Below are 26,243 nucleotides of genomic sequence, written 5' to 3' on the forward strand. Positions count from 1 at the left end.
CGGAACGGAGAACGATAAGATAAGAGACGGAAGGGACGGCCGTATTCAGGGTCAATCAATCATCGTCGAATCGGAAGGCCTTCAGTGGCTGGAGGTGGGCTCACAGCTTCATCCTGGTCTTTGTCCTCAGAAGGAGCCTCAGCCGTGTTGTCAGAATCATCAACACTTCTTCCGCGATGAAGGAAGCTCGCCTCCTTCACTGGGCTTCGGCCCTGAAAGCCTATAGATCCCGGATGGCTGCTGATACTGCCTGGGATATGCTGTCCGCCTTGAGCGCTGATGCTACCGCCGTTGCCGATTGGATTGGTGGCACCGGGGGATGTAGCGGTCAAATGAGGAATATTCTCAGGAACTGGGTGCTTCGAGCCAATGTTGGTGACACCGACGTCCGAGGCCTTTCCGGCTTTACTCAGGGCATAATCTCCCGAATCGAAATACTTTCGTTCCTAATAGACAGTGCAAGCAAATCGTTAGCGAGGTGTAATTATTTGAGTGACTGGGAGCCACAAACCTTGAGCTTATTCTGTAGCAAGTCCTTTTTGTTGGGCATCTTGCCATAGAGACGCAGCAGACGCTGCTCATCGGGGCTCAACTTCTGGATCACGGTCAGGTCCAACTCCAAGATGAAAGACGACCGGGTTAGTAAAGTGACGCACGCTGGTATCAATCTTGTTTTGCTGGTGCGGATTCATCATGATTGTCTGGTTTTATTATCAGGTTGGTGAGGGGGTTTATGATGGATGGACGTAGGAAGATAAGAGGTCGTCGGTAAGTATATCAAAGAAGATGCCGGGCGGGGAGGTTGGACGAGGTGGTTGATGTTGGGTGTCGTCAGAGTACCCCACTGAGGGCGGGGATTGAGAAAGTGATGTAGCTCAGGATGAAAGGGGCTTTTCGAGGGGAATGATCATCGGATGGAATGAAGCTGTCAAAGATAAGTGGAAGTGTCGTCTCAGGAAATGGAGTGAGGAAGTACTTTGGGTGAGAAAGAAGAATAATAGTTGAAGTCTAAGGGCCATAGTTGGGGCTGATTATGGGCATAGCACTCTTCTTACTTATTTCGGTTAGCCCGGTCTTAAATTATACCAGTAAGTTTAACATTACCAATCTTCTCTTCTTCGGGCTCGCTGAGAGACACTCTGGAGGAATTATTCAGAGGGTACATCACTATCTATAAAGGAAGAAGACCCTGATAAAGCTTTCATAGAGCACATGTAAAACACAAATGGAAATGCTAGGACTCGCCTCAATTTTCCATGAAACATTTTTGACTTGTAAAGTCTTCAACTAGTCACTTACCTAGGTACTGTCAGTTACAGTCTATCAACGAAATCTCTTGAGCAAAAATCATTGTCTATACCTATAATGCCCTAGTGTACTAATCCGCGAGATACCAAGTTCATCTTCAGAAAGGAGAAATTGCTGCCTGGCGGACTCGGTCTAAGACTGCTATATATGAGTGCGTTTGAAGACTTCCCTGCAGAATTTTAATCCGCTGCCCCTCGTCAGAGCTGCCCCCCGCTTCGCCTATAAATTTGGCTGCTCTAATCATCTATAGTTTCTTCTTTCTTTGGCTCCCTAAGTAAGTCTTCGCTGCTCGCTGACAACCACTATTATCGCTGAAAAGCGCCACAGGAAGGCCATGGCTGCCCAACACTCTTCCAAAACGCCCGTTACTATCGTGGTTGAGCATTTAGACCCAGAGTTGGGCGCCTGGTCCGCTCTGGAGTATGGCTGTATCGCCCGGGAGGCCTATGCATCAGGCAGTAAATTCCTTCTGAGTTCAGTTCCCACCTCCTTGCAAATGCCAGATGACCTAGCTGCGACAGATGGGCTGGAGGTTGAGCACCGCAGCGTGGAAGAGGTCTTCGCGGACCGTAGATCGAAAATCTGCCTACTAGATCCTTCTGCTAAGGTTGAACTTAGTCCTGCTGACGGGGATAAATTCGAGGTGTTTCTGTTTGGAGGAATCTTGGGTGCGAACCCCTTCTAACTCTGAAATCATGGTCTTGGTCCAAGCTGACTTAATTACTGTCATATAGGTGATGACCCTCCTCGGGGTAGGCAAAACTGTCAGTCACACTTGTTCGGACACTAAACACTAACATGCAGAAACTAGACCGTACTTCTGAATTAAGGAAGAAGGGCTACGATGGAAGACGACTCGGACCTGTGCAAATGACAACTGATACAGCCGTACGAGTGACTCGCTTGGTTGTTCATGATAGAGGTAACCTGAGAAAGCCGCATCATTGATATCTATGCTGACTTTGTCAGTGCCCCTAGAAGAGATCCAATACATTGACCACCCAGAGATCGTGGTCAACAAACATGAACGGACTGAAATGCCATTCCGCTATGTGAAAGACAGTGACGGCAAGCCAATCATGCCTGAAGTGAGCTAAAGCGGCATCTTTCTTGCTCCTTTTCTTAGTTGGTATGATAGCGCAGTGCTGACTCTTCTAGGGCATGGTGGATCTGATTAAGAGAGATGCTGAAAAGGATATTCAGGATCTGTTTTAGCCTGATTGAGGGCCATTCAGAACGCAGAAGATGGGGAAACAACATGGATAGAGAACAGAAGATATTCAATAGAAGAATTTGGATGTCTTCATGGCGTCTTATTGAGCCTCGAATGCGGCAAGCCTACTAAGCCTGTGACGCGTCAGTACGCTATAAATACGACTTGGTCACCCAAGTGGAGCTCCGATAAGGTAAGGGCCGGTAATCTTCTTACGTACGGTCATGCTGCCAGCCTGTCAGTTTCACCATCATCGCAGCCCCGACTCACATCATCCTGTTAGTTCATTTTCCCCTACTACCTACTTTCCTCTCGAGCTGTCTGTCAGTCGGTGTAATCTCACTAGCCCCCAATCTCTCCTTGAGCGCGCTGCTACAACTGTATTCCAGCTGCGTTTACGACGACTAGAGGGTTGCGGAGTCCGGTTCGATCCGCCCCTTACTAGCCGCCATTGATGAGTTTCTGAAATCGCTGGTCTTTTTGTCCCGTCAGACACTCGAGTCTGCCATCGAGCGTGTTATCGATATAGAATGGCCATTTGGTCACTCAGCCAGCCCTGCAGGGGCATAGATGGCTCCTGGTCTTACTTGTCATGGACTCTGTCACTCCTCCTGGTGCTCAACCCTCTCACGACCTCGGCCCAGTCTGCGGCCGACTACTATGTGAAATCATTACCAGGGGCCCCGGATGGCCCGTTGCTGAAAATGCATGCTGGGTAAGGTTCGCAAGTCTGTTCTAATCTTGAGCGCGACTAAACTGCTTTTTTTTAGGCATATCGAGGTGGACGCAGAGCACAACGGACATCTCTTCTTTTGGCACTACCAGAACCGTCACATCGCAAATCGTCAACGTACAGTAATCTGGCTAAATGGGGGACCGGGATGCAGTTCGATGGACGGCGCGCTTATGGAGGTTGGTCCGTATCGTCTAAAGGACAACCAGACGCTGGACTATAATGAGGGATCGTGGGATGAATTCGCAAATCTTCTTTTCATCGACCAACCTGTTGGAACCGGGTTCAGTTTCGCAAATACCAACAGCTACTTGACCGAGCTCGACCAAATGGCTGCACAATTCGTTACATTTTTGGAGAAGTGGTTTTCCTTATTTCCGGAATATGAAAGGGACGATGTATGCGCATCGAAGCTACATTAATGATTACTTTATGCTAATCTTACAACAACAGATCTACCTAGCTGGTGAATCCTATGCCGGTCAATATATCCCCTACATCGCGCAAGCTATACAGGATCGGAACGTAAACATTACCGGAAAGAATGATGCGCGCTGGAACGTTCGTGGGCTCTTGATCGGTAACGGCTGGATATCGCCTGCGGAACAGTACCCTGCTTATTTGAGCTACGCGTACGAAGAAGGTCTTGTTGAGGAAGGTAGTAAGGTTGGAAAAGAGCTTGAAGTTTTGCTTTCTATCTGCAAGTCCAGAATGGACACAGGTATACCTAGAGTGTCCATCATGGACTGCGAAGAAGTTCTCAACAAGCTACTTGCGAAGACCTTGGACTCGGACCACCAGTGTCTCAACATGTACGATATCCGCTTGCGCGACTCGGCCAACTCTTGTGGTATGGCTTGGCCGCCAGACTTAGTGGACATGAAACCATATCTCCAGACGCATGAGGTGGTCCAGGCTTTGAACATCAACCCGGACAAACGGTCCGGCTGGGACGAATGTGACGGCGATGTGAGCCGCTCATTTAGACCGAAAGAGTCCAAGCCGTCGGTCACATTGCTCCCTGGGCTGCTGGAGTCGGGCATTCAAATCCTCCTGTTCAGTGGCGACAGGGACCTTATCTGTAATCACGTCGGGACTGAGCAACTCATCAGCAACATGAAATGGGGTGGTGGCACTGGTTTCGAGACCTCACCTGGGGAATGGGCTCCACGCCATGACTGGACTTTCGAGGATGAGCCGGCCGGCTACTATCAATCTGCAAGGAACTTGACATACGTTCTTTTTTACAACGCTAGTCACATGGTGCCCTTTGACCTTCCCCGCCGCACCCGAGACATGGTTGACCGTTTCATGAACGTGGACATTGCTAGCATCGGTGGTTCCCCGGCGGAGTCTCGGATTGATGGCGAACCATTCCCTCAGACGTCTGTAGGCGGCCACCCGAATAGTACAGTCGCTGAAGAAGAAGAAAAACAGAAGATTAAGGAAACCGAGTGGAACGCCTACGCCAAGTCTGGTGAAGCTGTCCTCGTCGTGGTCATCATAGGTGTTTTGGTTTGGGGCTTTTTTATCTGGCGCAGTCGCCGACGACACGCTGGTTATCGTGGGATCGCTGTCAAGTCTCCGAGCTCGACTTCTATCCTTGGTCGGTTTCAGAGTAAACGTGGCAACGGGCCAGACGTGGAAGCAGGAGGCTTCAATGAGGCTGAGCTGGAGGATCTGCACTCACCCGGCATAGATCGCGAGCATTATGCTGTTGGGGGGGACAGTGATGATGAAGGGCATCGACAGGAGCAACCGCTCAACCAGTCTTTGCCAAAACCGGAGAGCAACCATGCATAGTATCTAGTTCCTCTATTTTCGCCCTTGCTTTGGGGATGAAGCAGTATGTTTAGCATATTTGGTTATTTTATATACGATCCTCTGTTTGATGAAATAATCAAGGGATACTCCGAGCCATCTCCATCTGGCCATGATATCGGGTCTAGGCTTTCACAATGTTCGGTGCTTTTATTCTATCATCTATATTCCTTTATAACTGTCGTCCGCCTTCATGAATAAACCAACCATAATAAAGTGAGGCAAAGCTGATGTCTCCGACGATATTAATCACATAAGTATAGAATCACCACCGTAACGTCCAGACTTTGATACTCCCATCGTCTGCAGTTGTGACTAGCACCTCCTCCTCTTGAGTCTCATCCCGGCCCCGATCAGCCCGTCTCGCCCAGGCAACATGGTTGATCTCATATATACCATGCGCCCCATTTACAACAGCAACAATACTCCACTCCGTGGCGAGGTGTGAGGTCGCATTTACACCCACAGGATCCACGAATTTCGCATCAATATCCGTAGCCTGAGCATCACTCGAAGCAGCAAATCGTTCCTCATAGACCACCAGGCGCCCATCGGCGCCTGTTGACGCTAACAGGCCCGTTCGTCGACTCCAAGCAACTGCGTAGATTGGAAGCTCATGCGCATGGGGGAGAATGGCATCTTCCTCCCATATTTCCTCTGTGCCTGATGGCCGGATGATACTTGGGATAGCGCCCGCCCCCAGTCCGCCGACCGGTGTCTTTGGCTGACGGCGCCAGACACGAACGGACCGGTCGTGGGAGCAAGATGCAAGACGGGGTCCCGAAAGAGTATGCCACCGCTTCCATTCTTCCTCCTCCCTAGACGGATTAATATTAGAGGCGGAAGGCACGGTCTCCAGACCTTCCCAATCAATTCCCCACACTGTCCCCTCATGGCCCCGAAAACAAGCGACCTGGCCCCAGTCATCGATATCCTCTCTCCAAATCCGAATAGTATCGTCGTAGCTTCCACTGGCGAGAGCCTCCTCCGCTGGATGCCACGCAACACACTTGACGTCACCTTCGTGCTCCTGCATCACTGCAACAGTCTCAAAGTTATTGTCCCCGTCATCAAGGTCCTCCCAGATCCAAATAGATTTGTCCCTGGAGCAAGTAGCGAGAAGCATTCCCGACGCAGACCAGGAAACAGATTTTACCTCACTATCGTGCCCATCTAGTAGGACCGCAAAGCGCCATTCCTCGTCCTCATCCTCGTCTCCTACCCCGCCCTCACCATCTTCTTGCCGAGTTACGTGGATAGTTTGACCCTTCTCCGTGGCTACCGTCTCCTCGTAGTTATCCCACCGGCGCCAGATGCCCACCGTGGCGTCAAAACTGCCCGTTGCAAGGACGCTTTCGCCGGAGACGTTGGGTTTCCAGGCACAGGCGCGAACGCTGCGCTTGTGGCCGCCGGAGATTGTGGAGAGAAGGCGAAAGTTGGTGAGGGAGTAAACGCGGACGGTTCTGTCGGAGCTGCAGGTTGCGACGAGGGGGAGGGTCGGGTGTGGTGCTGTGAACCAGGTGCGTTCGAGGGACGGCGGGGTAAGATCGGAAAGGAGGCTGAGGGTGAGGTTGGGGACCGCTGGCGCAGCACTGGGGAGTGTTGCCATGTTGAGCGACTAGAACTTAGGCTGCACTATTTGCGGGCTCATTCGATGTTGAGATGCTGCGAGAAGTAACTAATTTTAAATTGGTGATGGCGGAGAGAAAGCTGAGTTGGTGGGGTCATGCATCATATAAGTTATACGCAACTAGTACCTACCTAGGTACGGATACCATTATTATCTTCAAAGTGCTGTAGTACGACGTACGTACAGAATAGTGTGTACGCTGTGGATTACCGTAAGACATTTAGAACAAACAAGGATGGTCACCGTCACTCCATTAATGAATAAGCTAAGGTAGCTAATCAAACCCGCGTAACCATCAAAAATTACCGTCATCAACCCCTCATGAGTCATGACCTTGAAGGACCAAGGAGAACCAAAACCAGCCAATAAACTCCAAAATGCGGAAACTCAACTCAAAAACAGATACAACCTGAAAAGCTCCCTTACGCCACTGGCCTCGCTGGGCGACTCTCGGCTAAGATCCGTTCATAGACCGTTCCATGACACAACCAGTCTACTTCACGCAGCTTTACGAGTTCTTCCGTCAATTGGCCAACCTGACCCACAAATTCAGGCATTCCCGCTCCCGCTAAGCTCTGACTCGCAGTACTTGTCGCTCGCACCCTCTCAGTTGCGCTCGTGGCACTAAGTCTCGAGAGTATATGCGAACGAAGACGGGAGAGTATGAGGCGTGCGACTGGGTCTGTAAATCCAGTCGCACCGTTGCCGGCAGAATTGGGAGTCAATGCAGCTTCCATCACTTCCGAGGACGATGGCGACTCCTGCACAGATATCTCTGTATGTGATTCAATAGATGTCTGGCTCCCCGTGAGAGATGCTGCTACATAAGCCGTCGCGACTGGGGATAGCACTCGCCTAATAGTTGCCGCGAGCTGGACACTGGCATTTGGAGGCATAGGATGAGTGGACTCGAGCATCGACTGGATACGATCTGGAGATATCCCATTAAAGTCCAGCGAGAGTATCCGGTCAGCTTCAGCTTTCCACTGTGCTCGTGCGTCGCGTTTGAGTAGGTTCTTAGCCGTTAACAGGATTGAAGCTGTGGCTACTATCTTGAAGGCATGCGCGTGTAGCGTGTTCAGTCTCTGCCGATCAAGTTCCAGGGTTTCAGGAAGTAAGTCATCGGATACAGGCGTATTGCTGAATACGAGATCCGCCAGACCGTGAGCATAGACCCTCGACGCCGGCGGCTGAGGCTCGCCTTGGATATTCTCTGGATCGCGCTTTCGCATCTCATCGGCAATAATTTTGCGGTGGGTGCGCCAGAACCTTCGAGTCTTCCCTAAACCCTGAGAGCCATCCTGAAGTCCCCTCTCAAATGTTCTTTGTTCATATCCTGGGGCTTCTTGAATAAGCTGGGGAGCAGCGACTTGGATCATGAAGTTTGTGTGATCGAGAGACAAGAGATCAATGATTCCCATGAGTTTCGCCAGGCGATCGATTGCATCTCCAGATGTATCTTCAGAGAAGGCTTTAACCACAGGATCACGGTATGGTGCACAAAGCTTCGGAAGAATTGTGTTCATAAAGTTGAAAAATGCGTCATAAGAAAAAGCCCCCGCCGTGCACTGGCTCTCCACCAGCTTTGGATCAAGAACCTCGCTAATCAGCACATGAAGAGAATTCCCTGGTCGAAGAGACCGTAGTAGCCGATCCTGTATGACCGTAGCCATTGCCACAATCCAGTTTGTACCCGATCCATTTTTTGCATCACGCCGCATCAGAGCACACATATGCTCCATTATCTGTCTGCGTGGTTCTGTGTATGATGATTCATCAATCTTGAACTCTTTGTTGATGAGAAGTTCATGGACCAATGTACGATTCTCAGGAAGGGCAGTTAAAATCCTAGTAAATCTTTCATGGGGCGATATCCGCTGTTTCTCCAACTCCTGCAGGACAACACTGTCCAAGTTGTTGAAACTCTCACTGATTGGGGACGCCACGCTTTCAGCGAGACCTCCGGTCGTGGTCGCTGCGGATGCGACTTCTGCTGACCGTGGAATATCCCTCTTGGAAGCGGCCTTCTTCTTCTGTCGCTTAGCTTTCTTCAAAGCATCTCGGACCATCTGCATTGCGCGGTCAGGGCCTGCCAGGCGCTTGAGTCGGGCAAGAAGTAAAATCTGGTTTTGCCTGATGCCTTGACGATAGTCGTCTGCCACACCACCAGCCTTGTCATCCTTGACAGTCTGCCAAATTAATTCCAGCTCAATGAATTGAGCCAGCATTATCTCAATCAATACGGTCGAGTCGTGCGTCTTCCACGCGTGGAAAGCGGAAAAAAAGACGTTGTACTCCTCGCATAGTGTTTGGAGTTCGTTAGGAATGGTCGAAGGCGAGCAGTAACCGGAAGAGAGTAAAGGCGTCACTTGTTCAAAGGCCGACAGCAACTCCCGCGCTTTAGAGATCAGATCTTGTTCCTGTTCGCCGTCGCCGCTCAGTACCTCAGTAGGGTGTGTGACAATTAAGTAGCTGCTGAGAAATGTGCGCACGGCGCCTCTGCCACCAACTGTTTCACTTTCCATGTCTTGTAAGCCACAAAGGCGAAGAACTCGAGCAGTCGCCGATAAGACTCTCTCCTCCGAAAACAGAGTACCAACTTCCTCGAATGTCATCTCGCGAATGCGCTCCGTCGTAATATGGAGGTTGAGGAACTCTCTCATCATCAACTTTTCGTGGTGTGCCTTCCATGCCCGCTGGATTATACAGGCAGCGGCATCGTCGGAAAGGTGCTTCATAGTACCTGTAACCACTTTTTTCTCCTCATTAAAAGGTAAACTACTCGTGCGACGGCGCCTGGGGGTCTGTTGGTACAAAAGTCGCCGTTTCTCTGCCTCAGCCAATTTCTCTGCCATCTCAAATCTGAGGCGTGCGTGCTCAGCTGCCTTCTTTTCGCGGTTATCTTCTGCTTTCTTCTTCGCGCGCCGAACCTCCTCTTCGCACTTGGCGGTAATCTCTGCCAGCAATCGCTCGCGAGCCTGTTGAGCTGCCAATGCCCTCCCTTCTTTCTGGAGGTTTCGAGTAGCAGCTTTTGTAAGGGCGGCACGTAGCCTCACCTTTTCAGCATGTAGCGCACGATCCGCTAGCCTCGCCTTCCGGCTTTCTAGGATCGACGCTCGTCGGAGATGTTGCGCGATATGGTCAGTATGGGTCGCTCCATGAGAGGCAGCGTTTGAATGTTGCGAATGCAGGGAGGTGATCGAGCTCCGTCGAGATGAAGCTGCGGAAGAGCGTCGGATCACTTTCGGCTTTCGAGCGAAACGCGCGGCGAGGTGTGCTGGAAGGTGAAGCGACGGAGTGGGTTCATCGGACAGCATCTCTATATCCGGCTCAATCAGGTTGTTAGGCCCAACAGCAGTTCCAGCATCGGGAAGCTGAATTTCGATGTTGGAATTGCGCCGGGTCATGATATCTTAGGCCAAGGTGGGGAGGTATTTCAGCGCATTCGGATGTTCGAGTCTCGACTATCGATAGCGGGAATTAGAGTCGACCTAGTTATCTGTCGGGAAACACAGGGGGAGAAGAAGGGATTAGATGGCTCAAAGTAAAAATAGATGAGCCTTTTCAGCCTTGGAGTTTGCGTCACAGGCTGCCGTCCTGGCGAAAGGAGAGGTACGGGTCTTGCTTATCAATGATCTGACAAGAATAGGGACCAAGCTGTAAAAAGATCCGTGCTCTGTTTCAGAAGCGAACGAACATAAGGCCGAGGACGGAAGGAAGATCAGGAGTAACAAGAGAAGGAATGCACGAGAGATGAAAAGAGCGCTGGTAGGAATCGATTCAGAGAAAGTCGTAGGAGTAAGAATATCTCCAGTGTAGATTTAAAGATATGTAAGAGGCTATGGGTGCATGTATTGTCACAATGTTATGAGTTATTATTATTCGCCGCCTCCACGAGGTATTGTTGTCGGAACGTCAGCCCTGGAGATCAACTTATCAAGTCGCGAGCAGCAGTCACCCAGAGAAGGCAATCGAACGCTCCCGGCGCCCGCAAAGGATGATTACCTAATCATATATGTAGTTTCGTTAATAGACCAGAATAGCTGGCTAGAAACGGATATACACCTAATTATCGGGTGTAATTGTTGAACTATATTGGTTACAGTATTGTTACTCCATGTTGAGGAAAGTGTAGTCCACTTGCATGACAACAATGGGTGTCATTAGTTTCGTTGCTGTTCACGGGGCAGGCTTTTAGACACAGGCTTGGATAGAGTTAGTTACTAGCTGGACATACTACCTAGGTCGGTATGAAGCCTTCTCAGAAGTTGTATCTATCCTCAACAGCTCTTCAACCGCCTGTGGCTTCTCTATAGAAGGAAATGCTTCTGTTGGCACCGGCTGTAGCAAATCCCTCTGATTTTCCCACTTTCGGAAGCCATCTCACGCACCAGACAGCCTTTTCAGTCTCAGAATGGGTAGCAACAGAACTTCGCGTGTCAATCGACCATATTTTAACTTTGCCATCGAAAGATCTGTTATCCGTTAGTACCCTACGCCAACAAAGTGTATGAGGAGCCAATCTACCCGCTCAAAAGATATTCGCCTGTAGTGCTCCAAGAGAGAGACAGGATCCATGCAGCATGACCGGTAAGACTGGCAATCTGCTCTCCCGAAGATGTATCGTATAGCACAATTACTCTGGAGTCGCCAGCGGCAGCCAGAAACTTTCCGCCTGGAGAAAAAGCAACTGCTCTTACTGGTTTCACTAGACCTTCGCAAGGGGTTAGAAGAATGGAAATTTCGAACCTTGGCTGACAACATACCTGACAAACTAAACGGCATTCGTCCTGTCTCCGTGCTAAAGATATAGACACTGCCATTCTCATGACCACTGGCAATGAACCGGCCGTCCGGTGACTAAAAATACCGTGTAAGCATTTGATTACTTTTTTATCAAAGCGGGCGGAGCTTACCAAGTCTATGCATGTCCCAAAACTGCCCTTTGTTTCGTGATCGCGTATCTCTTCTGCGTTTAAATTCAGATCCCAGACTTTGATATGGCCGTTCTGAGTCGTCCCAGCCAAATACTGGCCGTCGGCGGACAGTGCAACTGCCCAAACATCCGCGAGCGTAACATCTCTCGACTTCGACCACGAGCCATCATGAGATACCCAGATGACAACCTCACCACCAAAGCCTACACTGACAGCCTTTGATCCTTTCGCATCGGCCACCACATGGTGACACCCAACCTTGTGGGCGTTGAGGGTCTGGATCAGAGGAAAGTCAGGGTTGGTTGTTGAGTGGACCTGAAGAGCGTTGGATCCTGATACTGACAAGATCTGCGTATCGGTCACAGCCAGGGAGAAAATATCGGTGGGATGAGCTGTATACTATCAAAAGAGGAAACAGTGGTGGAAATATATGAGTTTCGAACTTACTTTCATCTGCCGAACCATAGGAAAGGTACTGTTTCGACTGTGAACCATGCTCAATTAGAAGCCAGGCAATTGGTTTTCTAGCATGTACAAAGACCTACCATTCTTGGAAAGATGCTTGCTTGTGCAATGCCCTGCTCTCCGGATATGGCTTGCTGTTGAAATTTGTTGAATTTCTGTTGTGGTGGGACGAGTTGCGGCCAAATGAGATCATCCGAGAGTTGGAAGCTTCCACGAGTTGTTGGTTAGGCTAATAGATTATAGTATCGTTCCCATATGCGAGCAGCAACAGTCACCACCAAGCACATTTATTTTTATATACAAACGTCCCTGATCCCAGTCCAATCATAATCTAAGATATGATGAGCTGGATAAATGGATACCAGTATAATGGAGCGTGAAAGAGCACCTTATCAGGTGAGGGGCGAAGGCGGTGCTGCTGTTCACATCCAGCAAGAACAACCTTAGAAGGTGGGCACCTGAGTCGAGTCCCGTATTAAGATCGGGTCGCTCCTGCCACCTGCACCTCATACCTATCTAGATACTTAGTCGGGCCCTAGCTCCCAACCATCTAGGCCTTCTTTATTTTTCCTATATACGGCTTGTCCTAAACATTGCTGGTCCCAACTTCCGGGCGCCCTACATTCGTTATTGTCGAAAGCCGCTGTTCAGAGGCCTTCGTTCGTCCCGTCAATCGAGCCTGCGTCCCGTTTGCTATAATGATTCTACCTATCGGCGACCCAGATCTCGAGAAATAAGATATTGGCAGATTACAACTGCAGCAATGCTGACCAAGGCACCATTATGTCAGACTTAACGCAAGACAAGCGCTCCAGGGAGCATTCGGGCGACAGCGCGATTGCGGCTGAGGAGGGTTCTCTAAATGCAGTTTTGCCATCCACATCCAATCCGAAGCCATCGTCCTCCGAGCATAGTAGCGTATACCATTCGAATACCGCTGAGAATAACCTTACCGGCCACCCGTTGCAAGATCATGGTAGCATTGCGGACTTGAGCACTGGTGAACGACTTCTGTCATCTAGACAAGGACACATCATGTCTGCTACGGCACAGGATGACTCTCTCATCAGCTCAGATACTACACAAGACCCCCGAAGGCCTGCAGACTACAACCTAGAGGTGGATGAGACAAATGTCCAGTCCCTGCTTCCAGAGGACGACGGCATGGGCGCATTGCGGAGGCGGATTCATGCTATCCGAGATTTAAGGTACACTAGTACAGAGCAGGCTCGCATGATCCACGACCTCATGACGGAAAAATACAATTCATCCCAATCATTGTCAGGATATTATCTTTCGCCGAGCTCCTCCCCCACACCGTCTTCTCGAAACCTCGAACGAGCACATACCCCAAACCGGTGGAGCGGCCAGTCGTTTGATCAACCTTCCCTTTCGTCGGCCTCAACAGCTACTTCCGCTCCTCAAGGCATCTCGCATACTCTGACCGCCGAGGACATAAAACCAACATTTTATCCCAGGGTGGAGGCGGATTTGCCTGCCGATGATGCTGAGGATGCGGACGTTGAGGTGTTTGAGGAACCTAGTCTAGGTTGCCCTCATTATAAAAGGAACGTGAAGCTACAATGCTATGATTGCAAGAAGTGGTACACTTGTCGGCTATGTCACAACGAGGTCGAAGACCATCACCTTAACCGACCGAAAACGGAAAATATGCTGTGCATGCTATGTGGGCATGCACAGTTTGCCGCTCAGTACTGTAAACAGTGTGGTGAGCTAGCGGCGCAGTACTACTGTGCTGCTTGTAAACTTTGGGATAATGATGCTAATAGGAGCATCTACCACTGCAACGATTGCGGGATTTGCCGTGTTGGGAAGGGTATAGGCAAGGACTTCTTCCACTGCAAGGTAAGCTGGAAGCAAAAGAAAGGGTTGAACAACATTATCGCTAACTCTCTCGTAGACCTGCAGTGTCTGCCTTCCTATCTCAATCGAAACAACTCATAGGTGCATTGAGCGATCGACGCAGTGTGATTGTCCAATTTGTGGAGACTACATGTTTACCTCTCCTGAGACGGTGGTTTTCATGCGATGCGGACATAGCATCCATCAACGATGTCTCACTGAATACTCGAAATCCTCGTATCGCTGTCCGATATGTAGCAAGACTATCAGAAATATGGAAGCAACGTTTCGGAATTTGGACAGGTCAATCCAAAGCCAACCGATGCCAGTTGACTTCAAAGATACTAAGGCTATTATTACTTGTAATGATTGTGCTACTAAGTCAGTGGTCAAGTACCACTGGTTGGGCTTGAAGTGTGACATGTGAGAACTCTCAACTGGCGAGCTTATGGCACCGACTGACGACTTACTCAGGTGCGAATCATATAATACTACTCAACTTAGTGTCTTGCAAGGAGATGATATTGGCTCATCTGGGCCAAATACTCAAGGGGAAAGCTTTTCTGCTCCTAGGCAAAGATCATCTTCCTATGGTGTGGACGAGTCGGTGCTGTCATCTCTAGCGCCATTGCAGACTGACCCCAGCTCAGCACCTGGGTCAGGCGCTCACCCTCAATTCAGCCCGTCAACTTCTCGAAGCCAGCCCGGGCAATTTTACTCCTATAATCTCACCCGTGGCCGTGCAATCTCACCTGTGATCAGCAATTACTTTGGGATACCACCTGAGAGGCAGCCGCACAGGTCTATGTCCATATCATTATTTGGTAGCCGTCCCAATCAAACAGACGAGAATGATGGGGATGGTGAGCTTAGTATTTGGGGGACTAAGTTCAAGTACAAATATGGATTTCTCGGGAGGGGATCAGATCCAGCCGACGACGACGAAGAAGGCGAAGAGTTGTCGGCCTCTAGCGATTCGGAAGAGAAGGCCTCGGATGAAGAGGATGAAGAGGAGGAAGCCGAGGGCATCGACATCTTTGGCCACCGCTGATACATCTACAGGGTTCAGGCGATTGAACCATACTGCAAATGAAAAAAAAAAGAAAAGAAAAGACAACCGGCTGGACCAACGCAGTATAGACACTTACGATCAGGGCGCACTGGCTATGGCTGGCGGGTCCAACTATATGAGCCATCATAAATGAGTGGTATGGATTTTAGGTGTTTGGAGTTCAAGAATTATTGGCTTTTTACGCATGGACCTAGCGTGGCATAGTCTAGTTCTGGAGCTTCGCAGACAAAGAAAAAACCCTGATTAAAGTAAACTGGGTCGCGTCTTTCAGGGTCCCTAATATCCAGCTCGCATATATCTATTTGCTATCATACATAGCCCACCATGATTTTCATTAGAGATGTACTACAACTAACCCAAAACTAAGCACCCAAAAACATTCCTCAAGCATAAATTATACTCGCATGTTCTTCACTTCACCATTGAGTTTGGTTTCAGTCTTAACCACCATAGGTGAATTGTTAAATCGTCAAGTCGAGCGCATCTTGGTCTGGGAATAAGGGCATGGCTGATTCAAGCTCGCCCAAGGTTTTCACGCAGGAGCTCTACTTTTCGAGCATACTAGGATCGCGTGTGAGTGCGGGATATGATGTACCATTGAATCGGGAGCGGGCAGGTTCCTATCGCCAAGTAGAACCTGGAAGCTTTAGCTAGGGCCTACATTACCCGCCAACAGACTGCAAGACCGGGTGGCTATCGATGGGTCTATTCTGCCCTAGCTACCTCAGGCATGTTCCCAAACTCTCGTTAAATTGCGCTAACGTCCTGTTAAATTGATCGCGGGCATCTTTACGCATGCGAGGATCTCTTTGGTTAACTCCTAGTCCTCGAAAACTAAGAGCAATAAAATTAGAGACTAGCAAAATCGGCGATTGACTCGGAAACACTCACGGCCTGGTATCTGTCCTCGTTTGTGGCTGATCCCAATACTTGATGAAAAGTAGATTCTTCAGAATTTTGTGTTCGGTGCCCGAAATATCGGCGGCCTTGCGGAGAAAATTGAGGGTATTGGTGATTTTCGAGGGATTGAACTCTAGAGCTGGCGATATACGGAATGAATCGCGCAAAGTCTGGAGGACTAAATGGCGCGCCGGGCTTGAATAATTGACAGCCTTCAAGCTCTGCCGGTATAGCTGCCGGTAGGCATGGACAATTGCCTGTCGTTCTGCAAGAGCTGCCGTACTCATTATAACCCATGGGATTGTTGTCGTGATTGAATGTTGGCCATGATTACTGTATCTAGGCAAGTCAGCGACCGCGCTAACCCAATCTAGAGGAGACAGCATGCGCCCACATTTTAGGCCGAAATGGTTGCGCTCTGGTGCCCTTCAACACATCAACTTTCCCTTGTCTCTCTCTTCCTCCTCTTGAGATTCGTACATAGCCTGTTGCCGACTTTGACCTATCCCTTGTGTGCCACCTTAAAATCCTGTCTCAACTACGCAGGCCAGTATTCATTCACCAAATTCAGGCGCGTCCAGACGCTACTGCCACCCTAACGCCGCCCAACGTGAAGATGGTGCACTGACCGACCGAAAGCTCGCCCTCCAAGCTGTCTCTCACTGTGCGCTACAGGCCTAAAGCGCTCTCTGCGCATCGTTTCTTATCTACCTCGGAGTCGTAGTCCATATTCGGGACGAACTTCATGATGCTCAATACACGCCTTCTATAGTCACCTGAGATCGTCGATTGTCAACGATGACTCAAGTTTCTCGAAAGTCTGCTTCAGTTCTGGCCAGGCGGAGCCCGCGTTGGACTGCGAAGAGAAAGGGCCGGAAGCATAAAATCATCTTGGAATCTATCACCCGGGAGAAAAAGAAGCTTCGGAGTGTGGTATGTCAATAATGGCCCGTCCTGTATAGACTTATCTGACAAACATGCTAGATATCTTTTGAAACCAAAGCACCTCCCGGTTATACCTTCATATCGGCAGGCGATCCACATTTCACGACCACCTGCAAAGAACTTTGTCGAAGAGATGGCATGAAGGTGTACGCGGTTTCTGTATGCAAATTCTCTTCCGATGTGACGTATGACCCTCTAACCGGTCGCGCTCTCTTCAGACAACTCCTCATTTGCACACCCATGGTCTTTCACAGCATGTGCACCGTATTGGGTATCACTTTCCAAGTGCTGTAGTTGCAGCCGTGTGTATGGACCGTGGTCTATATCTCACGGCCACCGGAAAGGCCGTGTCTATTTACGGCATGAGCGATGAGAATAGCCGCAAGCATGCTGACTCGGTTCCCCAGATAACCATCAATACAGAGGCGAGGGACGTTCTCAAGGATCTTTTTCCTAACATTCCAGACAATGACCTCAACCAGATCATAAAAACAGCGTTCCAAAAGGTAGGACCCATTATCAAGGCATAAGCCTGGCATTCAACAGGCTCTGACTCTATCTTCAGGGGCAACGCAAAGTAGGTACAGCAGTTGAGCTCCCCCTCGCCCGCCGAGCTCAATTGGCAGTTGTTGCTCATATTCGACACATATACACGAACTACGACCGCCTTCTTAAAGCCACCTCTTTTCATGAAGCCAGAGCCACGGTTGAGCAGCCAACCCTCGCTAAGCTAGTGGAATGGAGAGGCGACGACGAGAATGGGAAAACAGTTCTCGAAGATGTATTTCGAGAAGTCATCGTCATCTCTGACGATGAAGATAGCGATATTGAAGGAGAGCCGCTCCCATCTCAAGGTCGAGATACTAGCGTGGAGGTCATATCCAGCAAACCCGTCATCGAAGAACTCCATATGAAACCCATCAGCTATGGCAATACTGCTCGTCGGGAAGCACATGTAGAACAATCCGAGGATGAAGCTACGCCCGGCTTTCGCTTCATCCCGGAAGTCCCTAAAAAGGCCAAGATTGACCGTCGCGGTTTTAGCAGGTACCAAGCTTGGGATCGTGCTATCAACAAATACAAAAATTTATCAAGTGGTCCCAGTTGTCAGCCTTCATATTCCCTTGGAGATCCTCTGCAGGGAATATGCGGAATAAACAGGGAGCCCTTTGACAGGGGAGCTCCTGTTCACCAACGGATTGAACCTCGCCAGTCTTCTACTGCTCCTGATACCATACCTAACCAAAGAACAGTCATCCCCAATTCGATCCGGGCCCCGCTTCAACCCGTGGCAGAGCATCATGTAAGTTCTACACCTTCGCCCTGCTTAGCCTTCCATGCGGAGAATATCTATGTACAGGCAACTCGGCTGTGCTAACTCTCCATGAGCCATTTGAACCATATCCTGTAGGCGAATTGCCAATCGAGAATAAAGATTCTCTTGTCTCTCTCAATCCTCCTTATCTGGTTTCGCTCAAAAGAGCGCCGATTTCGGAGCCAAAAAGACGTCATTTGCAACATCCCGACCTGTCGAACGAACCTGTTTTCGTTAGCGGTCCAAGGGAATCACAAGGTAGACACGCAGACAGTCTTGGACTCATACCCCAGCCATCGGAACACTTACTTAACAGGAATGCGACACAGCAAGATAGCGTGCTACCCTCCATTGAGAGCCCTCTTCCTTTAAATCTCAAACGTATAAGCAGTGGCCCTCTGGAGCACCTTACCAAGAGGATGTCAGGAGCGTTCACTTTCCGCTCAGTGACACCACATCGCCAGGTTGGCGCGGACATTCCAAGCCATAAAATCCCCCAGGACCCCATCGAGGATTATGACTCTAAGAGACGGCGATTGATATATCATGAACCGGTTCCATTGGAAACCCCTCTATCCCCCAGCGGACCAGGTACTCTCCGTACTCATCCAGGCAATCGTTACACCGTGACCGGACATTCTTCTATGCAAACCGGCGTGAATGTCCGTAGACGCTATGCTGCGGCAGTTGAGCCACTACACGATCCCCAACAACTACCAGGCAGTGCTCATGTCCTTTCGGCCTCTACTACTCGCTTTGAACACGAGGCCCAGGCTTTCAAACATCAGATCCCACCCGAAGCTTATGGTAACCAGCCCTGTTCTCCCAGTCGACTTGGTAACTCTCAGGTCAATTATCACAGATCTCCAGGTCAGCCTCGTGTGAGACCTGCTACGAGATACGCCATTCCTATTGATAGGGATCGCGAAAGGACTGGGCAGCCTCCCCCCCGATCATCAGATGCGACGAAGTCACACATATCTCGCAGTGTGCATGGCCGTAATCCCGATGAAACAATAGACCCTTCGCATGAACCCAGTCTTTGGTACAGGAACCTTGCAGACTATGCACCTGCAGAGAAACAAAAGGTCTATGCAGAGGGGTTTGTTCGTTCCATCGAACCTAGTATACCAGAGCACCGACCCATCCGCCGCCATCCCGCTAGCCCCATTATGAAAGACCCGCTGCAGCCTATGGCTTCCAAAATTTATGGTGGCCAGCATGGGCGCGTCCCGTCGGATAGTTTATTATCAGGACCACGGGGTCGAATCCCTTATGGCGCTCAGGGGCTGCTTCTTTCCCAGCAACATTCCGCAATCGGCAATCAAGATTCAAGACAACATGACCATAGATTATCCAGGAAACAGTCTCCTGTCTACCACTACGACAACCAGTCCTATAATCTTCAAACCTCTCCACGGTATGGCCACGAAGAGAGCCCCATTCTTATAGGAACCTGACTTATTTTTACTCCTACTCTCGCTTCTGCATTTCCATACATGGGCCTTTGCAAGCATTCAAGCTTATTTGGTTTCTCACTAGGGCCATCCACGAACTATGCCAACCCACAACTCTTGCCAAGGAACATCATCCTCCGGTCTATAATAGAAGAGTTGATGATGTGCAATACCCTCCACCTAAGAGCCGGACTGTTATGATCATGGACTGAGACGCTATTAGTGACTTCTTTTGGCTTTGCAGATATATTGTTTGGTCGCCATTTTTGTATTGAGCATGATACCCAGCACCGTATGTCTTAATGGAATAGTTATCGAGTCGTGGAGATTCCAGGTTTGCCAATTAGAAGGCCTCTTTCTCATACAAGCGCAAATCATATCAGTATCTATCCAGCCTATGAGCGAGAACGACAGATAAAAGTTCGCATGATGTTTTAAACAGAGAGCAAGGGGATGAATAAGCGCAGTTGCTTTGCTGCATGAATTAGGTGCTCAGCTACTATGTAATTTGCGATACGTCGTCACCAAAATTATCAGACCATAATACATGCCTTCCATCAAGATCGTGAAGATACCATCGTGGTAGCATAGTCGCGAGCCTGGCTTAGACGTCCCTAGCCTGCCCATTGGCCTCTCCGGAGTTCACTTTCTTCCCGGTCTTCTTGATCGTCTCAAGAACAGTCTCGTACGGGAGGGATGGGGCGGCGACAATGTTTGCGGTTTGGGAGTCAAGGGAGACATCAAAGGATTTCACGCCTAGTTATGATGCATGTTAGTGAATTTCCAGGTTGGCGGCGACGAGTATCCTTCGCTATGGGTTTGGCGGGTAGGGTGGAGGGGTGAAAGGGGGGGCATGGCACCGTCTAATTTCTTGAGAACACGCTCAACGGCGCCGGAGCAGCCGCCGCAGCTCATGCTCACGTTGAATTTGTAGTTGTGCTCTGCGTCCGCCATATTCGACGATTCGAAGTAGAGTTGGAGAGTAATAGGTTGTGGTTGTTGGTGAGTTGCGAAGGTAATGTCAAGTGGAGGGGAGGGGAGCGCGGAGTCTTAGGACGGCTGAGCTGATGGCCTTAATATAGGTCAAACAGGCGCATTGTCTGTCTTGCTTCCTATGCCACTTTTTGACACTCTCTTTCGCTCAGTGGCGGTCTGTAATGTCCATACTCTGCTTTTTTAGCCCCTATGAAAAGGCGTACAGATGGCTCATAGAGTTGGATTATCGCCTCATTTGATCAACAGAAGCCAAATTTATTAAACTACAATATACTCCGCAGTGGGAGATTACCACTCTGTGTAGCCCATACAGACTAATATACCAAACCGAGCCAAGCCTAAGGGTGTTCGATCGTTCCAAACACACGAGATCGACCGACGTCCTAGAACCCAGCTGCCCTTTTTTTCTTCCTCGCTTTGATGCCACTTTTTTGACCGGCCTCGCGGCCCCCGAACGTTCCTCGCTCGATCTGTGTCATTGAGAGAACATCCGTAACCTGGCTGCTTTGTAATCTGGATGCCGGTGACTGGCTGTCATTGAGCTTATTGCCCCAATATCTCACGGCGGGGACAGGGGGTGGGGGTGGTAGAGGTACAGAGGAATCGAGGCTCACATTCTTCTGAGACATCCACTTTCGAGATTTTCGTCTTTGTTTTCTAATCCTCGACGGCAATTGCGACACTTCAGAAGACAGTGAGTATGAGGATGGGTCGATTGCAGGTTTCCAGTGGTCGAGTATGCGTTCCGCATCCCGGGACATTATAACTGGCGCGCTGAAAGTCGTGTATGTCGATAGTGCCCTGAAAGTCGGACATTTATCTACCCCTGGTCGGGGCAATATAAATTCTTCAATTGCAGAATTGCTTTGCCAGGCTATGTTTGCCTGTGACTTGGTGCAATGGTCAACAAATGTCGGCAATACTTCGTACAATGACGGCTCATCGGTATGTCCGGGTGGGTCGGAAACTGGGAGTTCATATATAGTGTTGGATTCAACGGTTGTTAACCGGTGCGCTAAAATAATTTGCGCCAATACTATATCGGCTACAAGTTGTCGAATAGCCTTCTCCTTTGTAATCCTCGCACGTCCAGGGATGTTGGAAGGCAGGCCAACCAGCCAATGATTGATTAGTCGGTCATATATAGCGACTAAATCCAGACTGGGTTGCTTTGATTGTTTTTTATTCTGGGTCGAGGGCGACGTGAAGGGATCATATGGTTGGAGAAGGAACGAGTTTCGCCCTTCCAGGACTATATTGCTTGTGGTTCTATCAGAGATGAAGCTTCCCAGGTCTTGAGCGGTCTGATCAAGGTCATCGAGTAAAAGGACTTTTCGGAGGATCTCGAGCCTAGATAGTTGTATTAGTTTCCCAGCGTCACCTACAGACAATTATCAAGGACTTACGCTGTCCGGCCGGTAGAATGGTTGAAATTCTGCTGGCTAGCTATGTTTGCCAGTTCCTCAAAGGACTCTTGAAAGCTCGTACTAGAATCCCCTTCACCCTCCTGCGGTAGGTATCTTGGAGCCCCAGTCGCTATCTCGTAAATCTGTGTAAAATCAAGCGTGAATTGGCGTGCTGCCGAGGGAGCTATACTGTCAACTCCACGGTCTGAAACAAGCCCATAGCCAAGTGCAGATCCATCCCAGTCATCAACTATGAATTCACCTAGGGAAGGGGGCGCCGCTTGTTGCTGTCCAGCAAGGCGCAGATTCCTGACACGCATGAGGCTTCTTTCATTTAAGCCCTCGCTGTTGGTCCGACGGGCCGAATGTTTCGATAATATCAATTCTTCCACGCGTAAACGTGAATCAACAACAAAGACCTTGATAAGAGCCCCATCAGCGTCGAGCTGATCTTTACCCAATGTTTTGGGTGCAATCTCTTTGAATACAAGTGTCGAAAATCGAGTAGTAGTCGAAAGAGCCTGAGTGTGCTCTACTGAGTCTGAAGTGGAGGGTATGTGCAGAAAGAAAGGATCGGGAGCAGATGCTGGATCACCTGCAAGCTCGGGTGGCTCACAACAACGAAATGCTAGTACGAGATGATTCAATCGAGAAAATAAGACTAGATAAAGTTCTTTTCGGGACCGGTTAGCGCTATGTTATCTTATAAGATAATAGTGAGATGCCCTACCATCATCCACTATTAACGAACTCAATCGTAGTGTTGTATCGTCTGAATCGCGAAAATGGGTCCAGAACAAGCGCGGAGACAACACTGACGTCGTGCTTTCATTGATTGTGGGCATACCCAGATTCAGTTCGAACCAGAAGAGTCGAAAGGTTGTGAGAATGAAGATGTGACTCGGATTGCGAGAGCTCCTCTTGAGGTCTAAGATCCACTCAGACTTCCTCTTGAAACCTAACTCGATAGGGTATGAATGCGTCCGACTACCTTCTATCCGGTAAAGCATAGAACATCTTCGATCACAGACAATTATATGGTTCCCGGTGCCAACCCACTCGGTAGCTAGCCAGCCGTCATGTCGTCCATGAGCCCTTGTTTCCCGACCAGCGTCGGCGCCTACCCACGGGAGTTTTCCCGAGGTCGTACATGTAGCGATCCAGTTGTCTTTATTGCGCCTATGTTGGTTACGTAGTTCCCAAATGCCCCAAGTACCATCCTCGTCGACGATTGCCAATTGGGTTTGGTCCCAGGGGTTGAATTTCACATCGGCGTGCGAGACGCCCCCAGTATGTGCGGTCGATATCTCCATCAGGAAGTTTGGTTCAAGGCGAGATGTGTGATTATTAAACAGCAACGTATTTTGATGCCTATGGGTAGACACTGATACCGGGGTTTTGTGAAAGATTGGCAGAAATATGGCCGTCGATGAAAAGCGCGCGGCCATGAATGTGGCTTCCTCCTCAGGGGCTTCTGAGAAGCATACCTGTCGAACAGGAGTACCGTCCGATACCCATTCAATAGCATCCTCAGCACCTATTGTTGGAACATGCAGCTGAGCCGTAGCAATTTGCACTGTGTCGTCGACTATCGTTCGGAAAGAAATGATGTTGCCGCATTCCCCAGCGGCAAACGCTACGATGGGAACCGCCCGAAGTCCGGTGTTGTTAATGTTCATATCCACTGCACGCCCAGTGTCAAGAAGCGTTGACGCCGAGGGGTTGCATGCTTCACCTGCCGCATTGATGGTGTTTGATAGACTTGCACTACTAGTGAAGTCATATCCTGCAACAAGCTCGGGGTATCCCTGGGTGAGAATCGTAGGTCTTGGTGCTAAAGTCTGTTGAATTGAGGTTGATGGTGTCTCTACAGCGGTTTTCGTTACTCCCGTGTATAATATGCGTGGCGCTTTTCGAGGAGTTAGTCATTGAATATATTTGAAGTAAGCCACCTCGGCCAACTTACAGGGCTCTAGGGTACGCGAAAACGACCATGATTGAGAGGCAAGTCGGTAGACGGCCTCCCCTAAAATCCCATACTGGAGATTCCTCGTCGAAATTTCATCCATTGGGTCTATCTTTGAAGCTCGCGATGTAGAAAGGTTCCAATCCAGTAAGCATATCTAGAGGTGTAGCAGCCAGTTTCTCAATCAATGTGCAACGGCAAAATACAACGGGTATAGCGCAGACAAGTGTCTTCGGTGGTATCGGTTGTTGAGAGCATTTGTTTTGAGGCAGGCGATTTGCAAGAAGGAGACTCTTCTTTTCCTGCAGCTACTTGCGAAAAATGCCGTTTGCCGCGAGTGCCAAGCTTTGGTTGCGCCGCAACAAACCACACAACTTTCCCTAATCTTAACTAACGATCATCATCATTGCTTACAGGTACCTCTCGATGACGCGAAAACCAGGTTCCCCAATCTAGCTCTCTTGACTCAGACTCTACATACCGGCGCGCAGTTATAACATGTCATCATCGTTTGAGCCTTCCCTCTCAACAAGCGGCATGCGGCCGCCTTTGGCCTCTGCGACTGCACCCTCAATGGCCGACTCGCTTCCTAGCATCAATCTCGGATTTGAAGACCTGCGCAGTCGCATGGCCCAGTTTACTGCTCAATTTGACGCATTTATTGAGCGAGGGCGAAAACAAGTTTTAGAAGAAAGAAATCAGTTCAAAATAGGCCTGGCTGAAATACAAGGTGGGAATCTGTTTATATCGAGAGTGCACGAAGATTGCCACTAACTCGTTAGTAACCAGAGGATGAACGCATGAGGCACAGGGATATTGAGATTTTAAACCTGAAGTCGCAAAACCATGAGCAGACCCTGCAAAAAGAAGCCGCCGAGGCCGCTGAGATGCATGCCGCCGTTTCATCCGTGACATTAGAACGCGATTCTCGTCTCACCAAGCGAGACCGATTGAAGCAACAGATTGAAGAAACGCAGAGGGCCATCAACCAGAGGGTGGATGCGCAGAAAAAGCACTCGCGATACCTCGATGCGCAAGCACGCCTGAATGTTCCGGAGCTCGAATTCTGGCAAGACTACCTGTGTCTTCGAATCGAAGGCGCTGGTAGAGAAGATCGCTTGAAGTTTGTTTATAGCCATTTATTGGAGAAGGATTGGGAGGCTGAGGCATGGTTTGAACTTGGGACTTCTAGTCGTGATTACGAAGTATTCCATTCGCGGCCTAAATTGGATCGGGAATCGCTCGGTCGGGTGTTGGATATGTTGAATGAGGACCGTGACTTCGGAGTTTTCTTGAAAAGGATGCGCAACCTCTTTGTCAAGGCCTTGAAATAAGCGTTGATCGGCGGGGTTGAAGAATTAGATACCATTGCTTTTGAACTGTGAGCTTGTTTGACATCGCGACTCAGGTTATATCCTGCCTTTAGTGTCCGCGATCAGGGAAGTACCGGAAGTTGATTCGAAGTATGCGCACCGGAGAGTTCCTTGACCTTGAATGAAATACAGAGAGTTCGTTGCTAAATAGAACGCCGAGAAAAAAGACCCCCAAACTATGCAGTGCACACATGAAATCTATACAAGTACATCTTGATCATATATTCAGACCTTGTAGCCCATGTGCCACAACGAGCCGGCTACTGCCCTCTATAAATATTGTTTAGGCTTATTGAGCCTTTCCCCATTGTTTTTTAATATCTATTCAAGGAGAAAGTTAGAATGTCCCAATGTTTAACGATGAAAGATCCGTACCTGAGACACAGTGTTGACACAAAACATGTGAACGTTTCATTTGTCCACATGCAGGACAGGTATTGAGGTTCTTGACGTCCTTCAATGCCTTGCCCGCCATCTGCCGATGGCGCTTCTTCATGTGGGATGTTTTCTTCTTCGGTACAGCTCGGAGAACAGAGTCCCAGAGGTCAGACATAATTCCGGGTATCTTTAGGGCAAATGCAGCTGGCCGCAACATAGAGAATGCGATGAAGGATTGTCGTAATGGGAGACGGATAGCGAAGGACAGAGATTTCGAAGGTGCGAAGATTCGAGGTAGCGTTTGCGAGAACATGTTGGTTGACAGGCGCAGAGCCATCTCAGTGAGCTTGAAGCCACGTACAGGTGCACAAAACAAGAATGGACGGTGGACTTGACAGACGGAACAGAGGCAGGGACGCAAGTGCGGGCGCGAGAGCGGGCGTGTGTCAAGGTCGAGCAAAGGAA

General features: G+C 49.4%; 12 protein-coding genes across 12 annotated transcripts; 5 read left to right on the forward strand and 7 right to left on the reverse strand.

Moving 5' to 3' along the window:
- Positions 1-59: 59 nt before the first annotated feature.
- BJY04DRAFT_222349 (endosulfine family protein) lies at positions 60-692 on the reverse strand (the record flags this gene model as incomplete). Its single annotated transcript, XM_073717353.1, has 3 exons — positions 60-446; positions 512-595; positions 657-692. 3 exons carry the CDS (start codon positions 690-692, stop codon positions 60-62), a joined length of 507 nt encoding a protein of 168 aa, XP_073567035.1.
- Positions 693-1,481: 789 nt separating this feature from the next.
- On the forward strand, positions 1,482-2,753 carry BJY04DRAFT_198811 (SAM-dependent methyltransferase). The gene is made up of 5 exons (XM_073712667.1): positions 1,482-1,976; positions 2,043-2,060; positions 2,120-2,230; positions 2,278-2,396; positions 2,467-2,753. The coding sequence occupies exons 1-5, from the start codon at positions 1,643-1,645 to the stop codon at positions 2,521-2,523; spliced, it is 639 nt and encodes a 212-aa protein (XP_073567036.1). The 5' UTR covers positions 1,482-1,642; the 3' UTR covers positions 2,524-2,753.
- A 22-nt stretch (positions 2,754-2,775) lies between these two features.
- On the forward strand, positions 2,776-5,221 carry kexA (serine-type carboxypeptidase kexA). The gene is made up of 3 exons (XM_073712668.1): positions 2,776-3,236; positions 3,292-3,652; positions 3,708-5,221. The coding sequence occupies exons 1-3, from the start codon at positions 3,052-3,054 to the stop codon at positions 5,055-5,057; spliced, it is 1,896 nt and encodes a 631-aa protein (XP_073567037.1). The 5' UTR covers positions 2,776-3,051; the 3' UTR covers positions 5,058-5,221.
- Positions 5,204-6,916, reverse strand: cia1 (iron-sulfur cluster assembly protein CIA1). Its single transcript, XM_073712669.1, has one exon. The coding sequence runs from the start codon at positions 6,682-6,684 to the stop codon at positions 5,341-5,343; it is 1,344 nt and encodes a 447-aa protein (XP_073567038.1). The 5' UTR covers positions 6,685-6,916; the 3' UTR covers positions 5,204-5,340.
- A 20-nt stretch (positions 6,917-6,936) lies between these two features.
- BJY04DRAFT_198816 (IQ calmodulin-binding motif domain protein) lies at positions 6,937-9,446 on the reverse strand (the record flags this gene model as incomplete). The annotated part of the gene is made up of 2 exons (XM_073712670.1): positions 6,937-7,159; positions 7,190-9,446. Coding segments are annotated over 2 exons (2,289 nt in total), but the record flags the coding sequence as incomplete, so codon positions are not given.
- A 1,311-nt stretch (positions 9,447-10,757) lies between these two features.
- BJY04DRAFT_132642 (SKI complex subunit WD repeat protein SKI8) lies at positions 10,758-12,310 on the reverse strand. The gene is made up of 6 exons (XM_073708513.1): positions 12,188-12,310; positions 12,090-12,126; positions 11,622-12,034; positions 11,472-11,565; positions 11,233-11,419; positions 10,758-11,180 (listed from the first exon to the last, which is right to left on the reverse strand). The coding sequence occupies exons 1-6, from the start codon at positions 12,188-12,190 to the stop codon at positions 10,997-10,999; spliced, it is 918 nt and encodes a 305-aa protein (XP_073567040.1). The 5' UTR covers positions 12,191-12,310; the 3' UTR covers positions 10,758-10,996.
- Positions 12,311-13,355: 1,045 nt separating this feature from the next.
- On the forward strand, positions 13,356-15,021 carry BJY04DRAFT_210140 (RING finger and CHY zinc finger domain-containing protein; the record flags this gene model as incomplete). The annotated part of the gene is made up of 3 exons (XM_073714211.1): positions 13,356-13,973; positions 14,029-14,393; positions 14,445-15,021. The coding sequence occupies 3 exons, from the start codon at positions 13,356-13,358 to the stop codon at positions 15,019-15,021; spliced, it is 1,560 nt and encodes a 519-aa protein (XP_073567041.1).
- Positions 15,022-16,740: 1,719 nt separating this feature from the next.
- On the forward strand, positions 16,741-19,770 carry BJY04DRAFT_230870 (DUF2293 domain-containing protein; the record flags this gene model as incomplete). Its single annotated transcript, XM_073719377.1, has 5 exons — positions 16,741-16,875; positions 16,927-17,046; positions 17,106-17,393; positions 17,453-18,194; positions 18,248-19,770. 5 exons carry the CDS (start codon positions 16,741-16,743, stop codon positions 19,660-19,662), a joined length of 2,700 nt encoding a protein of 899 aa, XP_073567042.1. The 3' UTR covers positions 19,663-19,770.
- Positions 19,771-20,263: 493 nt separating this feature from the next.
- BJY04DRAFT_222357 (copper metallochaperone ATX1) lies at positions 20,264-20,613 on the reverse strand (the record flags this gene model as incomplete). Its single annotated transcript, XM_073717354.1, has 2 exons — positions 20,264-20,415; positions 20,520-20,613. The coding sequence occupies 2 exons, from the start codon at positions 20,611-20,613 to the stop codon at positions 20,264-20,266; spliced, it is 246 nt and encodes an 81-aa protein (XP_073567043.1).
- Positions 20,614-20,794: 181 nt separating this feature from the next.
- On the reverse strand, positions 20,795-24,324 carry BJY04DRAFT_198842 (uncharacterized protein). Its single transcript, XM_073712671.1, has 4 exons — positions 24,028-24,324; positions 22,792-23,970; positions 22,062-22,734; positions 20,795-22,005 (listed from the first exon to the last, which is right to left on the reverse strand). The coding sequence occupies exons 1-4, from the start codon at positions 24,128-24,130 to the stop codon at positions 21,039-21,041; spliced, it is 2,922 nt and encodes a 973-aa protein (XP_073567044.1). The 5' UTR covers positions 24,131-24,324; the 3' UTR covers positions 20,795-21,038.
- Positions 24,325-24,428: 104 nt separating this feature from the next.
- Positions 24,429-25,549, forward strand: BJY04DRAFT_132722 (kinetochore Spc25 family protein). Its single transcript, XM_073708514.1, has 2 exons — positions 24,429-24,757; positions 24,817-25,549. Exons 1-2 carry the CDS (start codon positions 24,526-24,528, stop codon positions 25,359-25,361), a joined length of 777 nt encoding a protein of 258 aa, XP_073567045.1. The 5' UTR covers positions 24,429-24,525; the 3' UTR covers positions 25,362-25,549.
- BJY04DRAFT_132725 (bL32 family ribosomal protein) lies at positions 25,526-26,240 on the reverse strand. Its single transcript, XM_073708515.1, has 2 exons — positions 25,776-26,240; positions 25,526-25,721 (listed from the first exon to the last, which is right to left on the reverse strand). Exons 1-2 carry the CDS (start codon positions 26,113-26,115, stop codon positions 25,690-25,692), a joined length of 372 nt encoding a protein of 123 aa, XP_073567046.1. The 5' UTR covers positions 26,116-26,240; the 3' UTR covers positions 25,526-25,689.
- Positions 26,241-26,243: the final 3 nt, after the last annotated feature.

Source organism: Aspergillus karnatakaensis, assembly GCF_047715665.1.
Source record: "Aspergillus karnatakaensis strain CBS 102800 unplaced genomic scaffold BJY04scaffold_58, whole genome shotgun sequence".
Classification (NCBI taxonomy): Eukaryota; Fungi; Ascomycota; class Eurotiomycetes; order Eurotiales; family Aspergillaceae; genus Aspergillus; species Aspergillus karnatakaensis.